Source organism: Danio rerio, chromosome 23, assembly GCF_052040795.2.
Source record: "Danio rerio strain M-AB ecotype USA chromosome 23, GRCz13ab, whole genome shotgun sequence".
NCBI classification, from domain to species: Eukaryota; Metazoa; Chordata; class Actinopteri; order Cypriniformes; family Danionidae; genus Danio; species Danio rerio.
In genome coordinates this window covers 2137699-2161621 of record NC_141043.1, presented here as the reverse complement: position 1 = coordinate 2161621, position 23923 = coordinate 2137699, and the positions used below count along the sequence as shown (strand labels likewise).

The 23923-nt window shown below is 40.9% G+C and overlaps 2 protein-coding genes and 1 long non-coding RNA gene across 9 annotated transcripts in view; 2 read left to right on the top strand and 1 right to left on the bottom strand.

Annotated features, from left to right (window-relative positions):
* The window catches only part of ndnf (neuron-derived neurotrophic factor), a 36071-nt gene extending 28402 nt beyond the window's left edge, over positions 1–7669 (top strand). Inside the window, 1 exon segment of the mRNA NM_001423783.1 lies at positions 5420–7669. Within this exon segment, the coding sequence (NP_001410712.1) occupies positions 5420–6831 (1412 nt within the window). The 3' untranslated portion in view covers positions 6832–7669.
* On the bottom strand, positions 703–23202 carry LOC141380613 (uncharacterized). Of its 2 annotated transcripts, none has more exons than XR_015523022.2 (3): positions 22526–23202; positions 20929–21062; positions 703–1633 (listed from the first exon to the last, which is right to left on the bottom strand). It is a non-coding gene; the product is annotated as an uncharacterized LOC141380613 (long non-coding RNA). The 2 variants fall into 2 exon arrangements; XR_015523021.2 differs by lacking the exon at positions 703–1633 and adding an exon at positions 19146–20045.
* Positions 22800–23923, top strand: part of prdm5 (PR domain containing 5) — a 115233-nt gene continuing 114109 nt past the window's right edge. For 5 of the 6 annotated variants that reach the window (XR_015522760.1, XR_015522758.1, XR_015522759.1 and 2 more), the window contains exon 1: positions 22802–23056. Coding sequence is in view for 2 of the 6 variants with exons in the window: in XM_087305490.1 (XP_087161616.1) it covers positions 22958–23056 (99 nt within the window). In the remaining 4 variants the exon portion in view is untranslated. 6 annotated transcript variants of the gene reach the window in all.

The following is a 23923-nucleotide window of genomic DNA, read 5'->3' as shown; positions in this document are numbered from 1 at the left end:
AGGGAATAAGCACAACCCTGTTAGACCATGCGCCAGGGTGCAGAGCATATTTTTTCTGTCCTTAAAACAGCAAAAGTGGATTTGGACACGCCCTAAAAGTTTTTGCGCCATGCACTTTAGACTTTGTGCTTAGATCATTAAAATAGAGCCCATAGTGTTTAGGGCAGAATCTCACATGTGCAGGAGACATCAAAATAAACATGTTTGAATTACTACATAATGAGGCCTGTATTATTACTCATAAATTTCACCATAAATCACCACATTTTATTGCTGTTTTCTTGTTTCTAGTTCTAATATCTGAAATCTTATATCAAGAAGCATTTTCTAGACAAGGAAACAACATGTGTTATGTTTAAAAAAAGTTAAATTAAGTGTTTTTTTTTTCTTAAAGCAATTCATAATCAGCCAATGGGCTAAGCAACCCTTCTAAAAACAGCTTAAACCAGCCTTGGCTGGTTGGCTGGTTTTAGCTTGTCGACCAGGCTGGTTTTAGAGGGGTTTGTCTGGAAGCCCAGCCAAAACCAGCTATGTCTAGCTTAAACCAGGCTGGTCAAGCATTTTCCAGTCTGACCATAAGACCAGGCTGAAAATGGCTGGAAACCAGCCTGGAAATGGCCAAAACCCCTCTAAAACCAGCCTGGTCAACCAGCCAAAACCAGCCAACCAGCTTAGTCTGGTTTAAGCTGAATTTTTCAGCAGGGAAAAGATTCTCGTTTTCAGTTTAATAAGATTATTCTTACCAACCCCACTGGCATATTTCTGAAGACAAAACTAATCAAAATTTGTTACGTGTCTAGAAAATGTTTCATCATTAAGGAATTTTTAGATAATTAAACTAGAAACAAAGCAAGTGAGAAAAGCATTTTTGTAGTGTAAGAAATCATGTGCTTAGTTGTCATAAAAATAATTACACATTCCTTAAGACTAGGCTTCATTTTCTTAATGCAAAATACAATATCTCTTTTAATGATGTTGTGAAATGTCACCCAGACATGCTTTCAATCACGTAGACGTACGATTCCTCCCACTGTTACCATCACCTCTATGTATGTAAGCAAACGTCTGTGATCGTGGCATATCTTCAAAGCAGAATTCGTGCATGGTTCTCCCTGTCAGCTGTATTCCCTTCTTCTTTCCTCCCCCTCCCGGTACTTTCCTCCATTACCCTCTCTCTCTCTCTTTGCATCTCTCGTTTTCCATCTGGACAGTATCCTAAAAAAGAAATCAAAGTTCCACAAAACACCCCTGTGTTTCCCTCCAGACACATGGAGCAGTGGCTTTAGTTAAAGTGGGTCTGCCTGCATGTCTATGAAACCTAATGTAGAGCAAGAAGCGTGTGTATGTCCTTGTGTGAGTTCACATAAAAACACAAGTGTCTCCCTGCGAGACGACAAGCTTCTCAGATCATTTGACTTTTTGTACCGTAATGACTCCCAGGCCCTGGGTTTCCCTCTTCCTCTCTGTCTGTGGCCCAGTACAGTTGTCCTGGCTGATGAAATGCAGAGACCCCCATCATTCACTGCTGAACTTCAGTCTTTCAGTCAAAGGATTAATTATTTTATTTCAAACACAACATGTAATGATCGTCTTGCTTGGACTGACAGCGTGACTTGGCTGCGATTGGGAGATCCTGAAAGACAAATCAGTCACAGCTGATGATGTCTCCATTAAGACTGATGTGCATCCAGTCATTCACAGTTGCAATAAATCAAACACACATACACACACTCACTCTGGTGAACCATAGGAAAGATCATTTCAAATTAGATCTTTTCATCTCATTTGTTTCAAGGCCATAATGCATAAGGTCTCAAACTCGATTCCTGGAGGGCCGCAGCTCTGCATAGTTTTGCTCCAACCCTAATCAAACACAGCTGATACAACTAATCAAGGTGTTCAAGACTAGTAGGCTGCATCCGAAAATGCATACTTCCATACTATATAGTATGCTAAAATCAGTATCGAGCCATGTAATGTGTCTGAATTCATAGAATTCGAAAATCAGTACGCGAGAAGTACACGGATGACTTACTACTTCTGCACTGTAAAAAATAAATCCGTAAAACTTACGGTAAAAAAACGGCAGCTGTGGTTGCCAGTACTTTACCGTTAAAAACACGGTACAAACCGTAAAAGTAATTTTTCATTTTTACAGTAAATTACCGTATATTAATAATTTAATTATTAATACACACCTGGGTTAGCTAAATAATTTAAAGCGAAGCGATGCAACTGACACAAGTAGGTCACATGACCATGACAAAATGGCAAATTGAGTACGTCCGAATTCTATTCATAGTTTTCACATTCATACTCTATAGAACGCACTTTTCGAACGGCCGTGTAGTACGTTTAAATTCAAATGCAGTACCTAGTAGTAGGCGGCGGTTTCGGACGCAACCCTAAAGACTATAGGTTATATGCGGAAGTATGCTAAAGGACTTTTAATTTGACAGTAACCTGGGTTAAACATTTCTGGTAAACTGTATACTATTGCAAAATCGGCACGTTTAGGGTCTGTTTTCTTTAAAAATCAGCTATCTCCACTGGCTGAGTGAAATGCGATATAAAGTGGGTCTCAGATTGTACAAGAAGCACTGCATTACATTAAAATTTTCCCTGCCATGTCTTCAAAATTTAAACATTTATTTTACCCGCAGAGTATTCAATGGAGCTTCTTTGCTAGACTGACCGGCGCTTGCGAGTAAACGGCTTTTCACCTTGTTTTACGCTTGAGCAACTAAATGAATGTCAAAGTCTGTTTAACTGATTGTATTTTAATTACATTGCAACATTGATGCTGTACAAGCAACCATATAAAATGGAAAAAAAAAAGTCACATTAACCATTCACTAGCTTGGCATTTACCCTATTGAGCAGTTGTGAGTTGGAGGTGGTTGGAGCTAAACTATGCAGAGCTGCCGCCCTCCAGGAATTGAGTTTGAGACCATTGCCATAATGAGATCAAAGGACAAGAAAGCAGATACTATAAGGGATTGAATGAAATCAAAAGTTGGGATTTGTGGCTGTCAGTCAATGCCTTTTAGTTTGAGGTCATCTATATTTCATTATTTAAGGTCTTTAGAACTTGCATTAAAGAAATATGCATTTCAGATCTTGACCTTGCATATCCTGGGAATCGATCCCATGGTCTTGGTGTTGCTAGTGCCCTGTAACCACTTATTGAGCTGCACGAACAATATATATAGCAACAAGCGTCCTCATTTTATTTTCCCCAAAGGAATAAAAAAAGATTAATTCAGGATATTAAAACATAAATGAGAGCTCAGTCTTGTCTCCTGAGCAATGACAAATCAACTTTTGTGTGATAAACGTTTTCTCTAGATCAGGGGTGCCTAAACTTTTTCCTATGAAGGGCCAAAAACCAAAGTTGTTTGGGGGCTGTGGGCCAAAAATATACCAAGCCGTATATATTAAATTTGCCATCGGTAGTTTCCTAATTTATTCAGTAATATTTAAAAAGAACTAGAAAATGTTGCTTTAAATCATATTAACTAAGGCAGTATGTTTTTTAACATGTTACAATGAGCTTGTTACAGTAAAAACATAAACAATCCCATTTATAATACAATGGGGTTCAATGTGGAATACACTAGTCAAGCTGCTCCTGCCTTTACCTTATTTGCTCGCAAAGATCTTGCACATTGTCCTCTATCTGCAGTGCTTAATTTGTGAATTTTAAGGTCATGGAACAGATCGAGGTAACGAATCCGGCATGTGCAGTGGATAGCGGAGCGGTGTCGCGGACGACAGTGAGCAGGGCGGGGTTGTCGTGGACGAAATCGAAGAGGGTTGGGGAGTCACGGAAGAAAGTGAAAGTGAACAGCGGACGGGGGAGGAAGGTGGTTGAGGAGGAGGATCAGTAAAATGAGGTGCCGGATCAGATTTCAGAGGTGCTTTATTAGAGCCCTGTCTTTAAAAAGTTTAAAAAGTCAGTGATTCGGCGACGCAGTGGGTAGCACGTTCGCCTCACAGCAAGAAGGTCGCTGGGTCACTCGGCTGATCCTCGGCTCAGTTGGTGTTTCTGTGTGAAGTTTGCATGTTCTTCCTGCGTTCCCGTGGGTTTCCTCTGGGTGCTCCGGTTTCCCCGACAGTCCAAAGACATGCGGTACAGGTGAATTGGGTAGGCTAAATTGTCCGTAGTGTATGAGTGTGTGTGTGTGGATGTTTCCCAGAGATGGGTTGCGGCTGGAAGGGCATCAGCTGCGTAAAAACTTGCTGGATAAATTGGCGGTTCATTCCGCTGTGGCAACCCCGGATTAATAAAGGGACTAAGCCGACAAGAAAATGAATGAACGAAAAGTCAGTGATTCATTTACAATATTTAATTGAATCATTTGATTTCAGTTTGCTTTTTTGAAGCTCAGCAATGAAACAAAAGGCTACGATAAATTCGAAAAGACAATCTCTGTCAAGGCAGCTGCAAAAATTTACTCCAACCACCTCCCCATCATTCTTCTTTTCTTTTCAGATGGGATAGTGAGCCAAATCAAAGGTTACTATGGGCCAACTTTGGCCCCCGGACCCTACTTTGGGCATTTCTGCTCTAGGTGATTTCAGGGCTACCTTAGAAATGAAACGCAAACAAGGACATTTGTTTTCTCTTATTTTTTTACAGTTTTACAGCAGTAACAGTAAATATATAAACTCGCACACAAGCCTTTTCCCATGTTTGTGGAATATATCCACTGGGAGCCGGTCTTTGAGTGCAACTCGTGTTCATTTAGCTCTCTGGTTGACAAACATAATATTATGTTTTCTCGCCCAGCTGAACGGGAGAGGGCTTGGAAAGGAACTCAAGCAAGAGTGAAGCCACAAGGCGTCTCTGTGTAGCTTAGAGGTCCCGAGGAAAGCAAAGTGAAAGTCGCCCTCTGATGTGCAGGGTTGTTTAGATACAAAACACAGCCGGCAGCAGACGCCGGTCGAGCGGTCCACGAGGGCAGGTAGCTCTCAGTGACCTCACCAGGATTAACACATTAAACGATGCTCTCTTTCCGTTAAGAATGCTGCTTCTTTTTCCAGTGGTGCTAATTAGGGTGCGGGGAGGAAGTGGAAAGTAAACATCTAGATGAGAGGATTCGGAGTGTTGAGGGAAACGCGCCATTATGTGGCAGTTAACATGAAATGTCCCACTCATTGATGTTCAGAGAGAGCTTAAATGTGCACATCCATTTGTTCGACAGTTTATGTGGCTGGTGTTTGTGTGTGGTTTAAACAAGTCATCATTCAAAATGTGCATCCCCAAATAGCATCGTGCAGTTGTACCCCACCAGAATGGGCCTTGTTTTTGATGTTTGTGGTGTGTTCTGTGGGGAAACCCATTTCCCTTTTTGTCTTTTGATCTTCTGTGCTTGTTTCCCGATGCCTAACTTTGTGAATGTTTCCTGTGTCTTAGGTGAGCCAGAACCACTGGAACAGCAGAAACAGCAGGTCACGGCAAACGAGGGTACCGAGCTCTTTACCTACAAAGGAAATGATGTCGAATCATTCATCTCCTCCAGCTCCCCGTCAGGCTTGTACCAGCTGGAAATCATCTCCACCGAAAAGGACAGCAACTTCAAGATTTATTCTACCACAACTCCCGAGTCCGATCAACCATACCCTGAGCTGCCATACGACCCCAGGGTGGATGTTACCGCATTGGGTCGTACTACTGTTACACTAGCTTGGAAGCCTACTCCTACTGGCTCCGTTATGGGCCAGCCGATCCAGTACTGTGTGGTTATTAACAAGGAGCACAACTTCAAGAGCTTATGTGCAGCGGAGGCCAAGATGAGCCTGGATGATGCCTTCATGATAGCTCCAAAACCCGGCCGGGACTTTAGTCCCTTTGACTTTGCTCATTTTGGTTTTGTCCCATCTGAGAACGATTTCCATAAAGATCGTTTCCTCACCACCAATAGAGCTCTGAGCAACAAGATGAGTCGTGCATATATCCCCAAGCCCAAAGTGGCCGACATACAGAAGATCTGCATAGGCAACAAGAATATTTTTACCATAACGGACCTAAAGCCAGACACACAATATTATTTCGATGTGTTCGCTGTCAACACAGGTACCAACATGAGTACTGCGTATGTGGGCACTTTTGCTCGCACCAAGGAAGAGGCCAAGCAGAAAACCGTGGAGCTCAAGGATGGGAAAGTAACTGATGTCTTCGTTAAGAGAAAGGGAAGTAAGTTCCTCCGCTTTGCACCGGTCTCCTCTCACCAGCGGGTCACGCTGTTTGTGCATGCTTGCTTGGATGCAGTGCAGGTACAGGTGCGGCGAGATGGGAAACTTGTTCTCTCTCAGAATGTGGAGGGAGTCCGTCAGTTCCAGCTTCGCGGAAAGCCCAAAGCCAAGTATCTGATTCGTCTGCGTGGGTCCCGCAAAGGTGCCTCCACATTGAAAGTCCTAGCCAGTACTCGTGCCGGAGGAAAGCAACCGTTCCCTGCTCTGCCCGAGGATACCCGTATCAAAGCTTTCGATAAGTTGCGCACCTGTTCTTCAGTCACCGTGGCTTGGCTTGGCACACAGGAGCGCAACAAGTACTGTGTGTACAGACGGGAAGTTTCCGAAAGTTACGGCGAAGAGCATCGGCGCCGTGAGCAGAACCAATGCTCTGGACCAGAGAGTCGTCGCAAGTCTGAGAAAGTGCTTTGCAAGTACTTCTACAGCGCCAACCTTCAGAAAGCTGTCACAACGGAGACCATAACAGGCCTTGAGGCGGGAAAGAGCTACCTCCTGGATGTTTATGTGGTAGGACACAGCGGCCACTCAGTCAAGTACCAGAGCAAACTGGTGAAAACGAGGAAGTACTGTTAAAATAAACAGAGACTCCGCACAGACTCTGCACAGAAGTAAATATATTATATATATAATGAGAAAAAAAAGAAGTTTATTTAACTCGAAGTGATATTCTACTAAGGAGAGTTTTGCAGACTGACTACTCGCGCACAATGCCAATGCTAATGCTGCTTGTGTCGCAGTTACCGAACTGCCTGTAGAGTGAGATATCAACCTCTGTATTTATGTTTACATTACCGAGTCGAGTCTGGCGCTCTCAGGCGACCTTAGGCACCTGAAGGTTTGTTCTCAGGGGGTGCCATCGCTGTTGCTACGCAAAGAGTCCCTGTACTGCATCCTCACAGCCATGGAAATGGGAGTTTGGAGGAGTTGCAGTTCTCTGTTAGCCACTGCATGCACCATTTGTCTGCCTTATGTCTATGTTCTGTTTGTTTTTGTTCGTTTTTACGCCAGCCATCGCAGGGGTAGCACCGCGACTTCTTCTCTCCGCTCTCCTGCCCTGTATTAAAAAAACACGGTTTAGAAGACTTTTTAAATTATTTCATACTTCTTAATGTTTTATTTTTTTAACTGTTGTTGCTTTTTTTTTTGTTATTGACAACATTTATTAGTGATAAAAATGTGTTTTAAATCTATATGAAAGTTGTTGAAGCCTTTCCCCACTGTCAGTTTGTGTGTGTATAATCTCAGTTTGTGAATCTGGTGTGTGTAAATGTGTCTCATCTTTGTGTCACATGTACAGATTTTCTCTGCCAATATTCGTGTACATAAAACACTAAATATAGACATCTGTAATCCCAGCGGTTCTGTGTTTCTCTGCCAGGATAACATACTGTATATGCTGGGAAAAACCCACTTGTATGAATGAGTAAAGGTGTATATTCTGATAATCTATTGGCTTGCAAAGTAAGCTGATTAGTGGTTTTGCTCACAAACAACAAACAGTTTAATCTAACACAACTACTATTTTACATAACAAAAATGTATGCACAATAAGAATAGATTCCTATTATCTGTATCATTCCTTATTTATTTTCCTTCGGCGTTGTCCCTTATGCCTAGTTCAGACTGTGTGACTTTAGCCCCGATTTTGGCTCGCCGACAGGTTTTGAGAAATCGCCGACAAATGCCTGAAATCACAGGCAAATCACTGCTCGTGCACGTGAGTGACAATCACACAGTATGAACTATCAAAGATGCGATCTGAGAGAATCGCCGATGAGTCGCCGATGCCTGCAAGATATTTGGCGTGCTGAATATCTGGAGCTGTTGGCGATTCAAATCATGCCGTGTGAATTGAGTTCTGACTGAAAATAACATCAGCGATCGCCTACAGCCAATGAGAGAGCAGCTTTCACTTGTGTGTGTGCGTGTGTGTATACCTGCTGCAGGCCAGCGGGAGGTTTTAGGAGAAGTTAAAAGCGCTCTTTTTCGGTTTATTTGGACCCACGAAATGGAAGAAAAACCAGTGGAGGTTTGACAGGACTCAGGAGCACCCGTGTCTGTTTGACGTTTCATACAGAAAGAAATTAGTTTATTATAAACTTAAGTTGAGGAGAAATGGCTAATTCCCTTTAAACCCAGGTGAGCAAACATGTACATTTTCTACCCCATTAAAGGCTTCTTTCTCATTATTTATATAACAAAAGATATTCTACGTGTTTTTGGCTGTGAGACGTAGTTTGGACGAAGTTGTCGGCGATTCTTCTTATAGTAAAGTCATGTAATGTGAAAGTCCCTGTCGCCGATCCATCTTGCAGTGTAAACAAAGCAGCGACGAAACGCTAGCTCAGATAGTCATGCAGTGTGAAAACATCTGTGACACAACTACTCTGAAAATCATGCAGTCTGAACTCGGCATTATTTATTAGGGGTCGCCAGATCCGAATCAAACATTCCAGCATGTTTTACGCAGTGGATGCCTATCCAGCCACAACCCAGTACTGGGAAATGATCTGTATCACCTCTATTTAACAGCCACTTGTACACTTGTGTATTGCGAAAATCTTGTGAGCAATGCTCAAACCAAATTGTACTTCTTCCTGTCTGTCCAGTGTTCTGCAGCATGTCAATCACTACAGACGTGGCACAACCTCACCTGTCTTAAATTAGCCCCACTGCTACCCTGGAATAATGATGGAGTGTACTGGGAATGGTGTGGGGATGACTTGGGAAGGCTTGAGGCAATGGTTTTGGGAATGCCATGGATGAACAGTCACCAGGGATTGTATGTGTGTGCAAAGCACACAGAATAAGGTTCAGTTGAAGAGTGAATGTGTTTTTAATAAAAACCAAAAATCCCTGGATCCCAAGACAATCAAAAGAAGAAGTGGCCAACGCATTCAGATTTTCTGTTCTTTCCTAGTCCAATCCAGTAATGAGTGTTCTTGGCCGTACTCTCTAACGTCTACATAGTCATTTGCTCACCAGAGAGAATTCAAAGCTAATACCTTATAAATGCGTATATGACTCTTCATTTATACCAAATAGCATTCATTTAAATCAGTTAGCATTTTGCTAAAACACACCAGAAACAAAGGCTAAACTTAGTACATCATAGTATTCTTTCTATTTCTTATATAAGCCTCCCATTAATGCCCCCAAGGTATGTAAAACCACATATGTATGTTTAGCCATAAAGTGTACAATCTAGCCCAAAGCCAAGTACCTGATTCGTCTGTGGGGGTCCCAAAAAGGTGCCTCCACATTGAAAGTTCTGGCCAGTACACATGCCGGAGGTAAGCAACCGTTCCCTGCTCTGCCAGAGGATACCCGTATCAAAACTGGTTTTTACAATCCTTCTCCTGGAGCAACATTTGTTCTACAAAGTTTGCATCTGAACAGCTCCAACACACTTTCCTAGACGTTTGTAGCAATTCTGAAGTTCTTGATTATCTGGTTTAAGTGGGTTTAATTAGGGTTGGAGCTAAACGATGCAGGATGGTGGCTCTCCAGGAGCAGATTGAGACCCTCCTTTTCATTCATTAGTCCGTTTATTAATCTGGGGTCACCACAGTAGAATGAACCTCCAACTTATCCAGCATATGTTTTACACAGCCAGTGCCCTTCCTGCTGCAACCCATCACTGGGTAACACCCATACACTCTCATTCAAACACATACACTAAAGACAATTTAGCCTATCCAATTCACCAATAGTGCATGTCTTTGGACTTGTGGGGGAAACCGGAGCACCCAATAAAAACCCAGACAAGCACGGGGAGCACATGCAAACTCCACACAGAAATGCCAAATAACCCAGCTGAGGTTCGAACCAGTGACCTTCTTGCTGAGAGCAGACAGCGCTTGAGACACTTCTGCTTTAGTCAATTTATTGTACATACCATAGAAACCTGACCCTAGATGCAGATAATTTATGCTAATGCAACTTGTGCTTGCATTATGAATTGCAATGCAACATTTCCAACCGCATTAATGTCTAGGATCAGTGCATTCATAACATTGTTACTTTTTCCCTTCTTTATTGAATAAAATATGTGAATGCATGTTACAGATGTTCAAGTCCTCCATCGAAATCTGGTCTCCATTAGGGCCCAAACTGATCCTTTTGGATCAAAAACGTTTAAAAGGTACTGTTTAATGCATGAATACAGTTCTTGCTAAATCATGTTCTTTACTATTTGAACCACATACTGATGTAAGGTCTGTTTTAGTTAGCTAGCATATGTGTACATAAGTACATATATCCAATTAGCACGATAGCTGCAACAGCCTTAATCTATTATAGTTTGTGTCTGTTATGTTATAGCAGTATAGGCAACTATATATCTATTTTAAAGGAAGGTCATTTGTTTTAAGTTTGTATAGCAGAAGACTGACTTGGTTATGTAACATGTGTTCCCTGAAGGAGAAGAAGAATGTCAGAATTGGCTAGGTAATCTCATTTTCCAAACTCAGAGAGGCTAACTTACCCGATCTTACCCAGGTCTTACCCGATTTCTCACAACTCCAGCATTCTTGTTTACCATTTACCAAACGGAAAGTTGGTCCAAAGTCGGTCCTCGAGGGCCGGTGTCCTGCTGATCTTAGCTCAAACTTGCTTCAACACACCTGCCTGGAAGTTTCTAGTACAGTGGTCCCCAAACTTGTTCCTGGAGGGCCGGTGTCCAGCAGATTTTAGCTCCAACCCTAATCAAACACACCTGAACCAGCTAATCAAGGTCTTGCTTGGTAATACTTGAAACATCCAGGCAGGTGTGTTGAGGCAAGTTGGAGCTAAACCCTGAAGGGACACCAGCCCTATAGGACTGAGACTGGTGATCTCTGTTCTAGTATATCTAGTAAGAGCTTGATTAGCTTGTTCAGGTGTGTTTGATTAGGGTTGGAGCTAAACTCTCCAGGACACCGGCCCTCCAGGACCGAATGTCGACACCCCTGCCTTACATATTGGCATTGTGCAAACACAAGTTGAGATTATTATACTGAGGAACTCAGTCACATCACATGATGTTTTTAAACAAATTTCGAGTGGAGCATGCGCAGATGTTTCAGCAATTCTAATACATCATTGGCATTCTAGTATCCAATCAAAATTATACCAAACCCCTATAAATAGGAAAAGCTGTCCTACCTGCATTATCTCATGACTTTAGCACCCCTCCACTACCCCCGACACCTCACCTCTTAAACATTGTCTACCCGGGGGAGCGTTCTAGAGCCAGGCTAGACACTTCACTCGAACCCCAACGTCTCTTTCTTTCCCGATAAAGGGAATAACATGAGTTGGGGTGTCTTCCTTGAGCTCAGAGCCCTCTCCCTGACCAGCACGCCAAATACGCCTTATTCTTAAAACATCTGTAAGTGTGAACTTAAATATACAGTCTTTACACAAGGGTCTTTACAACCCTGTTCCTGGAGATCTAGGCTGCGTCCGAAACCGCCTACTACTCAGTAGGTACTGCATTTGAATTTAAACGTACTACTTGGCCGTTAGAAAAGTGCATTCTATACAGTATGAATGTGAAAAGTAAGAATGAAATTCGGACATACTACATCCACCATTTTGACATAGTCACATGACGTACCTGCGTAATTAGCGTCGCTTTACTCCCACACTGTAAAAAATGGCCATGATTTCAACAGTAAAAAACTGTAAAAATGCTACAGTACAAATCCGTAACCTGGTTAACGGTATGTTATCTTAATATATACGGCGAATAACTGTAAATTGACTTTCCCAGAATTCCCTGCATGGCACATCACTGTTTATGCATTCGGTTGACATTAATATGGATCTTTTTAGTTCTTTCCCCATCAGTTATGTACATTAGAGATTTATGTTACATCTAATGTTGATAAACAATGTTTATTTCATGACTTTAATTTTATGCGTGTTACCAAACTGGTGTTTAGTAGCTGTGTGAATGACACTGAGCACCTATATTCTGATACACTTTTCTGCTTGTGGGAAAAGTTTATTGTGATGAGCTTTGGCTCATTATGTAACTCTCATCACCACCTGCATGTGGGTGTGCTAACGTGTCTAACTGTGTAACAAAAGATGTGTAGATGTTGATCATTCAAAATACAGACATTTTACCTCTATAAATAAATAAAAAACGGTAATTTACCGTAAAAATGAACAATTACTTTTACGGTTCGTACCGTGTTTTTAACGGTAAAGTACTGGCAACCACAGTTGCCGTTTTTTTACCGTAAGTTTTACGGATTTATTTTTTACAGTGCATTCATGAATTTGCTCGCAGGGCATCATGGGATAGCGCAGCATGCATGGGATGCGCACTCCAGAATCGGAAGTAGTAAGTCATCCGGGTACTTCTCGCATACTGTTTTTCGAATTCTATGAATTCAGACATACTACTCGGCTCACATACTGATTTTAGCGTACTATATATGCAATTTCAGTTGCAGCCTATAACACACCTGCCTGTAATTATCAAGTGCTGTTCAGGTCCTAATTAATTGGTTCAGGTGAGTTTGATCAGGGTTGGAGCTGAACTTTGCAGGAAGGTAGATCTCCAGGAACAGGGTTGAGCACCCCTGCTTTACGTAAACACTCACTCCGTTTACCACAGGGGTGTCCAAACTCAATCCTGGGGGGCCGGTGTCCTGCATATTTTAACTCCAACCCCAATTAAACACATCACCTGATCCAGCTAATCAAGCTCTTATTAGATATACTAGAAACTTCCAGGCAGGCGTGTTAAAGGAAGTTGGAGCTAAACTGTGCAGGACACTGGCCCTTCAGGACCGAGTTTGCACACCCCTGATTTACCAGGTTGTGTCCACTATTCTGGAAATCTTAAGAACCACCGTTGCTAAAGTTGACAACACTGACTCACTCAGATAGATGATAACAGCACTATCAAAACAGGTCTTCTCTCTGTAAAAGCAGTTCACATTGGTGTCATAAAAGAGGAAAATACACAAGTACATAGGATAATAGTCTTGTGCTGGTTGACTACTCTCCAGGGGCTTTAAAAGTAGAAAGAGGTGATTGTTAGAGTGAAGAGTATTCAGCCAGAGAAAACAGCAAATGAAATAAATATAGAGGAATGGAAGCCACATCTCAGGGTGATGGGTTTCAGCTTTTAGTGCTGAACTTTGTTCAGCTCTTATCAGATTTTTGGCATGCATGTGTCTGCGCGCATGCATGTATAAGCCTCCCAGTTCCTTAGAAGTCACTGACACTTTTGAAGACAGTTTGTGAAGAAGGACTCTGAAGTAACTCTTTCACGCACACATATCCACTCAGCATCCGCATCCGAACTCCGTTTATGACACTTGTGTGTGAAGGTGTTTGTAGGACAGAAATGCTGGTACCATCAAAAGATCTCACAAACCACAGTCCTGGCAGTTACTCTGAAGTAGAATCAACTGCACCTACTCATACGGATAAAAATCTGCATCAAAAACCAATGGCAAGTGTGGTTTAAACTGGTTTATGATTATGAGTAGGCCCACACGGATTCTGAGCGCAGATTTTCCACAGAATTCCGCAGATTTTTGCAGTTTTTTAGCCCATTTTAAATTCTGTTTATTTACTTGAGTAAATGTGTAAATCGGAATTTATTCAGTTTTTATTCAGTGATTTATTACTTTTATTTAATATATTAAAGTGTAAGTTATGATACTCCGCTGGATACTCCCAAAATAATTCCGCAGAAATCCGCAGATTTTTACCAAAATTCTCCGCAGAAATAGCAAAAAACGTCCGCAGATTCCATCTGGCCCTAATTATGAGTAAATAATGGGAATGATAAATAATACTGGTGTGGAAGATACTTTACAAAATGCTTCCCAAGATCTCTTTATATAAGTAGAGTTAGGGGGTTCCAAATGACTTAATGACCACACTCTCAGTAATTGGGTACTATAAATATTATTTTAAGGTAAGTTTTTGACTGGTAAGCTATGACTCATGCCAATCAATCGACGCTGAAGTATAGATCAGTCTTGACAAGACACCAAAGTTAGCTGACTATAGGGGGGGCAGGCTAGGGGAGTAAGGTTTACATTCACAGCTCTCACTAGGTGGTAACCTCAAACTCATCCCCTTCACTACCATCCTGGTTACTTTACCAATGTATTCACCCTAGTTTCATTCATCCTGCTCAGAGTGGGATTTGAACTTATGTTTCTGGTATGGGAAGCTGGCACACTCACAATGGCGTGGGAGTTCACTCCCTCTAGGATAAATCACTAGTGTGCTTATGGAGACTGGGGAAATTTAGGCCCCGTTTACACTAGTGCGTTTTAGTTTTAAAACGGCGTTTTAGATCAAAAATGATCTGCGTCCACACTAGCGTTTCACCCAGCATTTCTGAACACATCTCCGTCCACACTACGCTACCAAAAAACGTATATCACGTGACCATTCGCGCACTTTGGGCATGCGCGTTCTAGTATAAACAGGAAGCATGCATCTCGCTCGCCATTTTGTTATTGTTAGTCAACAAACGCCGGTTGAACAATGAACGCGATGGCAAAGAAAGCAAGAGAGGTATTTTTGTGGACAGATGACGAGGTCGAGTTGTTACTAAACGTAACAAATGAATAACTGCACAATGGCGCCTAAAACAGACAATAGTGCAAACAACGCTCCCATTTCTGTGCCCATGTTGTTGTTTACAGTGAAGGCTGGTCTGCTGTCTTCCGGTAGCGTTAAAGCCATGTGTTATAGTCATGTGATAGGGGCTTGACAAATAAGGGAAGGATACGCAATGACACAAAATCCCCAATCAGCTAGCGAATCTCAGCAGCCCCGCCTCCGTTTTCAGATGTCTTCGTTTTCCCTCATCCACACTGAGACGGAGCAGCAGCGTTTCAGAATGAAAACGGCCTCTCCAGCGTTTTCAAAACACTCCGTTTTCAGCGCTCGAGAACTCCGGCGTAGTGTGGACGGATGGCGTAAACGTAGCAAAACTTATACATTTTAAAACGAAAACGCATTAGTGTAAACGAGGCCTTACTTGCACTGCTTTCACTAGCTGGCCTCCATTACACCCGCCCCATAAACTTAACTCCCCCCTGCTGAAAAATCCAGCTTAAACCAGCCTAGGCTGGTTGGCTGGTTTTAGCTGGTTGACCAGGCTGGTTTTAGAGGGGGTTTGGCCATTTCCAGGCTGGTTTCCAGCCTGGTCCTAGCTGGCCAGGCTGGAAAATGACCAGCCAAATCCAGCTAAAACCAGCTTGACCAGCCTGGTTTAAGCTGGATATAGCTGGTTTTGGCTGGACTTCCAGCTTGGCTAGGCTGGTCAAGCTGGTTTTAGCTGGTCATCTCCCAGCCTGACCAGCTAAGACCAGGCTGGAAATGGCTGGAAACCAGCCTGGAAGTGGCCAAAACCCTTTTAAAACCAGCTTGGTCGACCAGCTAAAACCAGCCAACCAGCCTAGGCTGGTTTAAGCTGGATTTTTCAGCAGGGCCATCTGGGTCATGGCACCAGTGTAGCAACTAACTCCACTCAGAGTAGGATTTGAATCCATGTGTACAGTAGGCCTGGCAAGTAAGGTTTAACTTTAACTTTAAACCCATTTTAGAAACAAGTATGGCGACCTGATGAACCTAAAATAAGACATCAAGAACTTTAGACATCGCTACAATATGTAGGTAACCTTATGTAGTAACTCAAGAATCGCCTAAATAGTTCTGGATAAGGACAACGTTCTTTGCTGAACCCAAGATCCTTAAAAGGATCTTTATTTGCAAGAGTTTACACAAGGTATAATTATCTCTGTCTGGATAAAGTGAGCAAAAATGAATAAAATGGAAATGGTTTTGTTACGCCCTCATAAAGGGTGGTCTGGTGCCTGTGTTGTCCTTCATCAGATGTCTGTTGTTAGTGGCAGTCATTTTCTCACGCTTTATCTTCACTATAATCTTTCTGTCTCTTAGGACTATTTCTATACCCACCCTCTCATAGTCTCCCTCTATCAACGCTTTCTATCCTGGTGGCCCTCAACAAGCAGCGGGGGCTTGACAAAGTAAAACACAGTGTATAGAGTAACGTCAGCAGTGCAGGACAGGCCAGAAACAGCAATCACTGGGATGTTGGAGAGGCCGAGGGTTGGTTTGGAGAGAGGTTTGGATGATGGCGACACCTCAAGTTTGAAGAGATCTCTCAGTATCAAGTTTTCAGAAGTGTTTCTGACATATGGTAAAACGCTGGGGAAAATCCTCCATGAAGGTGGCTGTGTGGACTGCCAAAATGAGGTTTGTCTGCAGAGAAAATATTTGCACAAAGAAATAGAGACCCCGAGGAGTGAGAGGGGAAGAGAGAACTCTTCTTGGTGGTACTGAAAGATCTGTACTTCTCTTCGAATCCGGTACTAGCTTTAGTCTGGCTGAAAGAGATTCAAAAAGAGATGGAGAATCACTTCAGTCAGTGTCATTTAGTCGCGGGTGCAATGAATTGATGTGGGTCCACTACTGGGTCACCAAATAGTTCATATCAAACGGCGTTTGATTTAGTTCTTTAGTTCAGATGTGTGTGTTTGGGTTGTGTGTGGTCAGCATTTGTGTGTGATCAGTGACTCTTGCTGAGAGAGTAAAAGTTGATGCTCAAGTCTGTGTGTGTGTGTGTGTAGGGTCAGGCCAAGGGTCACTGAGTCCTAATTGACACAACTCTCCATCCTCACAGTCCTCACTGCAGGCACACAGACAGCATGGGTCGGTGGGGTCCTAGGGGTCAGTGGGGGTCAGGGAAATGAAGAAGACGGGCCACACAGAGATCATTCTCACAGCTTCTGTCACTCTAAATACTCTTCAAAATTCAGTAGCCTCTCAAAGATCTTGTGAAATGTTCTGAAAAGCTCACTTCTCTTCCCTTTGTTGATGCATTTCCTATTGAAATTCCTATTCCCAATTGGAATTCTGGGGTGGGACACATTGATGAGTTTTACAGATCTTTATATTAGACATATTCACTTCCATTGAAATGAAAATACTTTTAAATTGTGTTGCTCTGATTTAAACAAAACAAAGGAGAGGAACATGACAAGAGAGGGTCTTGCAATTTAATAGGAACTGACTGACCTGCTGAAAAAAAACAGCTTAAACCAGCCTAAGCTGGTTGGCTGGTTTTAGCTGGTTGACCAGCCTGGTTTTAGAGGGGTTTTGGCCACTTGCAAGCTGGTTTCCAGCCATTTCCAGCCTGGTCTTAGCTGGTCAGGCTGGAAAATGACCAGCTAAAACCAGCTTGACCAGCCTGGTTTAAGCTGGATATAGCTGGTATGGGTTGGGCTCCCAGCCTGGAAATGGCTGGAAACCAGCCTGGAAGTGGCCAAAAACCAATATTTATTTTTAAAGCGTTTTCCTGCCTAAATAAAGCAAAAGCACAGCACAGATTCACATTTAAGAGCAAGGGGCGGCCCCTGGTGGTTCGGCAGTATGGGTTGTGTATAGGGAGGATCGGCTCTTTATTGTTTATTGCCACCCTTCATAGAGAGACTGAAAATATGGGAGAACTATGGGAAAATACCGTTACGGCATGATAGCGGGATAGAATTTTAAAATACGGCAGAATTACGGGAAATCTCTAGATTACTGGCCAGATGTATTCAACTGGAATTTTTTACAGAAAGAGGGCACAAACAGATTCACACAATTGTTAGTGAAGTGAAGATGACAACATGTAGTCACTGTAGTAGCAGTAGCAGCAGGTATTAGCGGCTATTCACTGTAGTAATACCAAGGAAAATCTGCATGTACACCTTTGAGAACAGGACAAAAAAGGTATGTGCACGCCTGCCCGTATGTTTTTGGTCAGCCACAAGGCAGATTTGTTTTCATGACTTTCTAATTTTCATAACTAATCTGTTTTAAATGTTTAGCATATGCCAGCTTTACTTAAATGTCTCAAGTAGCTTTGCTTTTAATGACACCAAACACCATTGGCTCACATAACCGATCATGTAGAAGGTTGGAATACCTTTAAAGGGGACCTACTATGCAAAAATCACTTGTCTAAGGGGTTTAAACACTGTTGTTTAAAAGCAGTCTGTGAATATAACCAGCTTCTAATGGCAAAAAATGTATTAATTACATTTTTTATTGTCACACTTGATTAAATCAGTCTGCAGAAGCACTTTGATTGACATTCTCCCTTTGTACGTGTCATCAGAGGGGGAAAGCCCCGCCCACTAGTGACCAACTCTCCCTCATTAGCAATGGACGTTAGTCTTGTTTATGAATCTGCCACTATGCTGACACACAGGCATCAGTAGCTCCGCCTTCTTTTAAAAAGAGCATATCTCATTTGAATTTAAAGCGAGATTAGGATCAGAACCTAAAAGAGACAGTTTCAAAGAGTTATAAGACACTATTTGTGTGGTATTTTGAGCTGAAACTTCACATACATATTTTAGGAACATTAGAGACTAAATTTCTGATATGAACGCCTTGTAAACACACAATTTACAATCATACAAACTGTATAAAATGCACTTAGTGATTGCACAAATGACCTACAAACATGTGGGTTTCAGTCTAATGGACCTGGGCATTGAAAGACCGGTGTGTCTGTGATTGCATGAGTGTACTCTCTGATCTACAGCTAAGCGCACCCATTTTTGTCAGTCGCTCTTTCCAGAAAGCTGTCTTTAATAGATCGGGGTATAGAAGGCATCTAAACATAAGACACACAAACACAGAGACATCCATCCTCCATTTACTGCAGCTGATTGTACGAGCAGGTTGTTTATAGAGCATTAAATCAAACCGCTTTGACGATCAATTAACGAAAACACAATGTGTACGCGAAACGGAGACCACACAGAAAGACCAGAGCTCAATGTTCACTCTGAGGTGCATTAGCTCTGTTTGGAAGTCAGATGTAAATATAACATGTCAGTGAAATGGTAATGTTAATTTAATGTAATGCTGTTTATTGTTTAATTCTGGGGTATTTCTTTAAAAAGATGTTGCCCTGTGTAACTAGGAACTATAACAGAGGCAGTTAATGGCTTTCCTTGTCATAGCCTGGTTGTCTCTTCTTAAACTAATCAACAAAATGACCTCATAAATATTCACACTGCACTTAAAGGGTTAGTTCACCCAAAAGTGAACATTCTGTCATTAATTACATCCTAAGCCCTTTGTTCATCTTCAGAACAAAAATTAAGATATTTCAGATGAAATCTTGCAATCCAGGAAAATAGAAAAAAATCATCCTTAAAACGGACTGCATGCCTCAGTGGATTAATGTATTTAATGCCAGAACTTTCATATTTAAGTAACCCTTAAGTTGCAATGAAACCGAAATGTTCTCTTCTTATTTTTATATGTGTATAGTAGTACTTCTTATAAACAATGTATTTGAGTATTTCATTATATTGTAAAAATACATTTGCCCAGATAAACTTTAATCAGAATCCATAAACAACTGGAATGAAAATGACCACGTGGAAATCCTTTGGGGTGGGGCTATCAGTCTGCTTTCAACCCTTTGGCCGCTGACCGGTATCGGCCAGTGGATCAATTGGTACTGAGTCGCACAAGAAGTTTTTAATTATTTATGTTTTATTTATTACTGTGTCTGAATCATTTATTTTGAAAAGTGACCATATTCTCTCGGTTCCATCTTGGTCACTTGAGTGCCAAAATTTAGCCCCAAAGCTAGCAAAACGATTAAGAAACAGACGTCTTTGGAAAGTTTTTGGTGGGGGGGGTATCAAACATCGATCTATTTCACCTTGAAGTTTTCTTTTATCAGCCATGGCTTCGCTATGATACTGTCTTCATACCTTCTGTCACTGCAAAGGCATCAGAGAGACAGTTAACTTGCAGAGCATTCAGTGTGAACCAGATAAACCTCAATAGAAAAGGCTAATGTCAACACATTCTGCTCAACTAACGTTAAGTTACACCATAGAGAGCAGAAAAACTATTAAAAGTTGGGTCCTACACAAAATCTTCCCATGCCCACAAATAAACGCAACTATAGACTTTGCAGTACTCCAGAATAAAAGAAAACACAGAATATTTCAATGACAGCCCGATTTGATGGTTCCCCCAGTTTCGATCACTTATACCGTAACGCCAACACATTCACAGAGTGTTTACGCAGATTTACGCAGCCTCTGATCACTAGCACATTTCGGTAGACTAATTATCTCAGATGAACACAGAACACCCAAACACTCCAGCGCTTTTAAATTTTCGCCATAAATAAAACTTGTATCAGAGTTGCAGCAATATTTTGTTAGCTTGTCATCCTCTGAGATTGATGGTCACCTAGCAATCTACATACACCCATCCTCCAAGCTGCAGCAAATCAGTCGTTGACGGGTCCACGGTGATAAAAAGGTTGGGGACTACTGCTTTAGAGCAGGGCTATATGTCATTTAGGATGGGGCTATCAGTCAATTAAGGCGAGGCTATAAATCATTGAGGGCGGGGCTACGAGTGAGTGTCTCGTTTCTACCCTAAATTCTTCTACTCATCAATCTTCCTTCATTCCGTTAGCAACGCTGTCTTTAAACAATTTAATTAGTTCCCAAAGAACATAAAAAAGCACTGCCCTACATTTCAGCACTGTTTCAAGTGGATACCTGTCGCCAGAGGGACATACGACTGCATTTCATCTTTAAAACGAACGCTACAGGGCGGTGTGCAGCAGTTCCTTTTCGCACTTACCTTTGTATTGACGGCTTTCCCACTGTTATCAGTTTGTCCAGTGGCTCGCTGTGCACGACGGCGGACTTGTGACATGGAGCAGATTTGACCGGAGTTGACCGTGTTTAAATGCACCAAAATATATGAGCTATTCCCTGAGAAATGAAGAAAAAGTTTCATTTTCAGACTGGGGTGTACTCATTTATGTTGTAATTGACACAAACACATGTAAAATATAAAAGACATTATGAAAATACACATTATGGAGTTACAAGTCAGATTTTTGAGAAACAGTAAGAGGTCAAATGAAATCAAACATATATTATGTCAAAGATGCCAAAAGGGTTATCTGACAAAATAACTTACGATAATGGTCCAAAAAGTAGTACACCCAAATGTATATATTGTGAAACATATTAAATACAAATTTAAAAGAAGAAAAATCAAGAGAAACAAAATAAATAAATAAATAAAAATAAAAAATGAAAAACTTACTTGAAATTTTGTAGGTTGTAATTTATTTTTGCAATATTTTGCTTGAATATAATTGTATTATCTTTCAATTTCTAAAGATGTTTGGTGACTAAAATGTTATTTTAATAAATATATTTGTTTAATAAATATGTTTTGTTCAAATGCACCAAAATACACTGCCTGTATTCACTGAGAAGTGAAGAAAAATATTCATTTTCAAAATGGGGTGTACTCAATAATGCTGAACTTTGTATGTCTTTATTGTCATGTGTGTAGTAAAAATGCAATGTCATTTCAACAACCTGTATAATTTACTAGAACCTCTATAATACATCTATAATAAGCTGCTTTGACACAATCTACATTATAACAAGCGCTATAAATGAATTTAATGATTTGTTTGATGATGATTTATTATGATTTTGTTATTTGTTTTATTTTGGCTTGAATAAAAGCAGTTTTAATTTTTTAAAGAACATTTTAAGGTCAAAATTAATAGCCCCCTTAAGCTATATATATATATATATATATATATATATATATATATATATATATATATATATAGCTTAAGGGGGGGGGGGGGTTGCACATTATATTTATTATATATATATATATATATATATATATATATATATATATATATATATATATATATATATATATATATATATATATATATGATAATCTAAATAAACCACTGTTATACAATGACTTGCCTAATTACCCTAACCTGCCTAGTTAAACTAATTAACCTAGTTAAGCCTTTAAATGTCACTTTAAGTGTCTTGAAGAATAATATCTCAGTATTATTTACTGTCATCACGGCAAAGATAAAATAATTTAAAATAATAAGTTATTAGAAATTAGTTATTAAAACTATTATGATTAGAAATGTGTAGAAAAAATCCCGCTGTTAAACAGAAATTGGGGAAAAAATAAACAGGGGGGCTGATAATTTTGACCTCAACTGTATGTATGTATGTATTTATGATGATGGATGGATGGATGGATGGATGGATGGATGGATGGATGGATGGATGGATGGATGGATGGATGGATAGATAGATAGATAGATAGATAGATAGATAGATAGATAGATAGATAGATAGAAAGTAATGAATTTCAATGTAAAGGTAGAAGTTACCTCAGACAGAGTGTAATTCCGGATACACCGCGTCTTGTTTAGTAACACCGTCGTTCATATTTGTATTATTCTTGGTGTAAGTTGGATTTAGTTTTTCTAATATGTTATGATCTAGTAGTGAACTTCTCCGGGAAAGCAAAACATGTAGCTCGAGGTATCAAACTTTTCCCCCAATCAGCTTGCAGAAACTCTCTCCTCTACTGGAGGTTCAGAAACTTTTCACCAATCAGAGCGCAGAACCGCATTCCTTCCAGGCCAAGCGGCCAATCACAGGGCAGAGTCGCTCTCCTGTACAGACAGTGACATGGATGATCAGCCTGGACTGAGATTTACAAACACCGCGAGCAGAAAGTTTCACAGCGGCTCATAACTGTCTGTATCAGCGCATTTAATCTGTTTTATATTGGGGAACGCTGTTCTTTTTCTGAAGTGATGAGGATGTTGGGTATGTACGTGCCGGACAGATTCGTGCTGAAGTCCTCTCAAGTCCAGGACGGGATGGGACTGTACACTACCAGAACAGTCAAGAAGGTTCGTGCCTATAAAACACTCTCTCCGCATTAAACGTTGACTCTGCACTAACTGCAGGAGAAATGCTTGTTTTGACATTGTTTCCACTTTGCTCAAACTGTATGGAGTTTATAGGTCTGGTTGTAGCTGCATTCCTCCGTGTGCTTACGTGTGCTGCCACGTCCCTTACAAACAATCTCCATGGTAACCGTCGTTTCCGCCAGAAATTCACCCATGCCCGCCCCCCTTCCGCCGTGGAGCTACTATAGTTTTTATTACAGTACAGTAGTGATTATTTCATGATAGCTAGCTAAAATGAAGTGAAACACAGTTAAGAAAGGTTTACACTGTTTTAAAGTCATTGAGTATTAGCCCATTGTCTCAAGCACTGGCCCTACCCAAGAAACAGAATTGACTGTTTTGCAACTTTTTAGCCAAAAAGTCCACTTGCTAGCTAATTGACTAATGATTAGTCAGAATAACTGACTAATGTTTAATCAATGAGATATTCTGTTTTCCTTTTTGAAATTGTGGTAACAGTATCGACAGTTTTGATAATAATAGGGTATATGCTGAGCTAGTGTTTCTTCCAATAATGATACACTTGCGGTGAACAGTTAATGTGATTTTATTCTCAATTTCATAAGGTTTCTCTGACAGCATCGATGTTATAATGTAATTAAAGTATAATCAGTTAAACAGACTTCAGCATTTATTTAGCTGTTTGAGCTTAAAACAAGATGAAAAGCCATTTACACGCATGCGCCATCAGAATCAGCAGGTGAGCACAGAAACTCTATTCAAAATACAGTACTGGGGTAAAATACATTTTCAGTATTTAAAAACATTGTGCTGAAAATTAGAATTTAATGCAGTTCTTCTTGTATA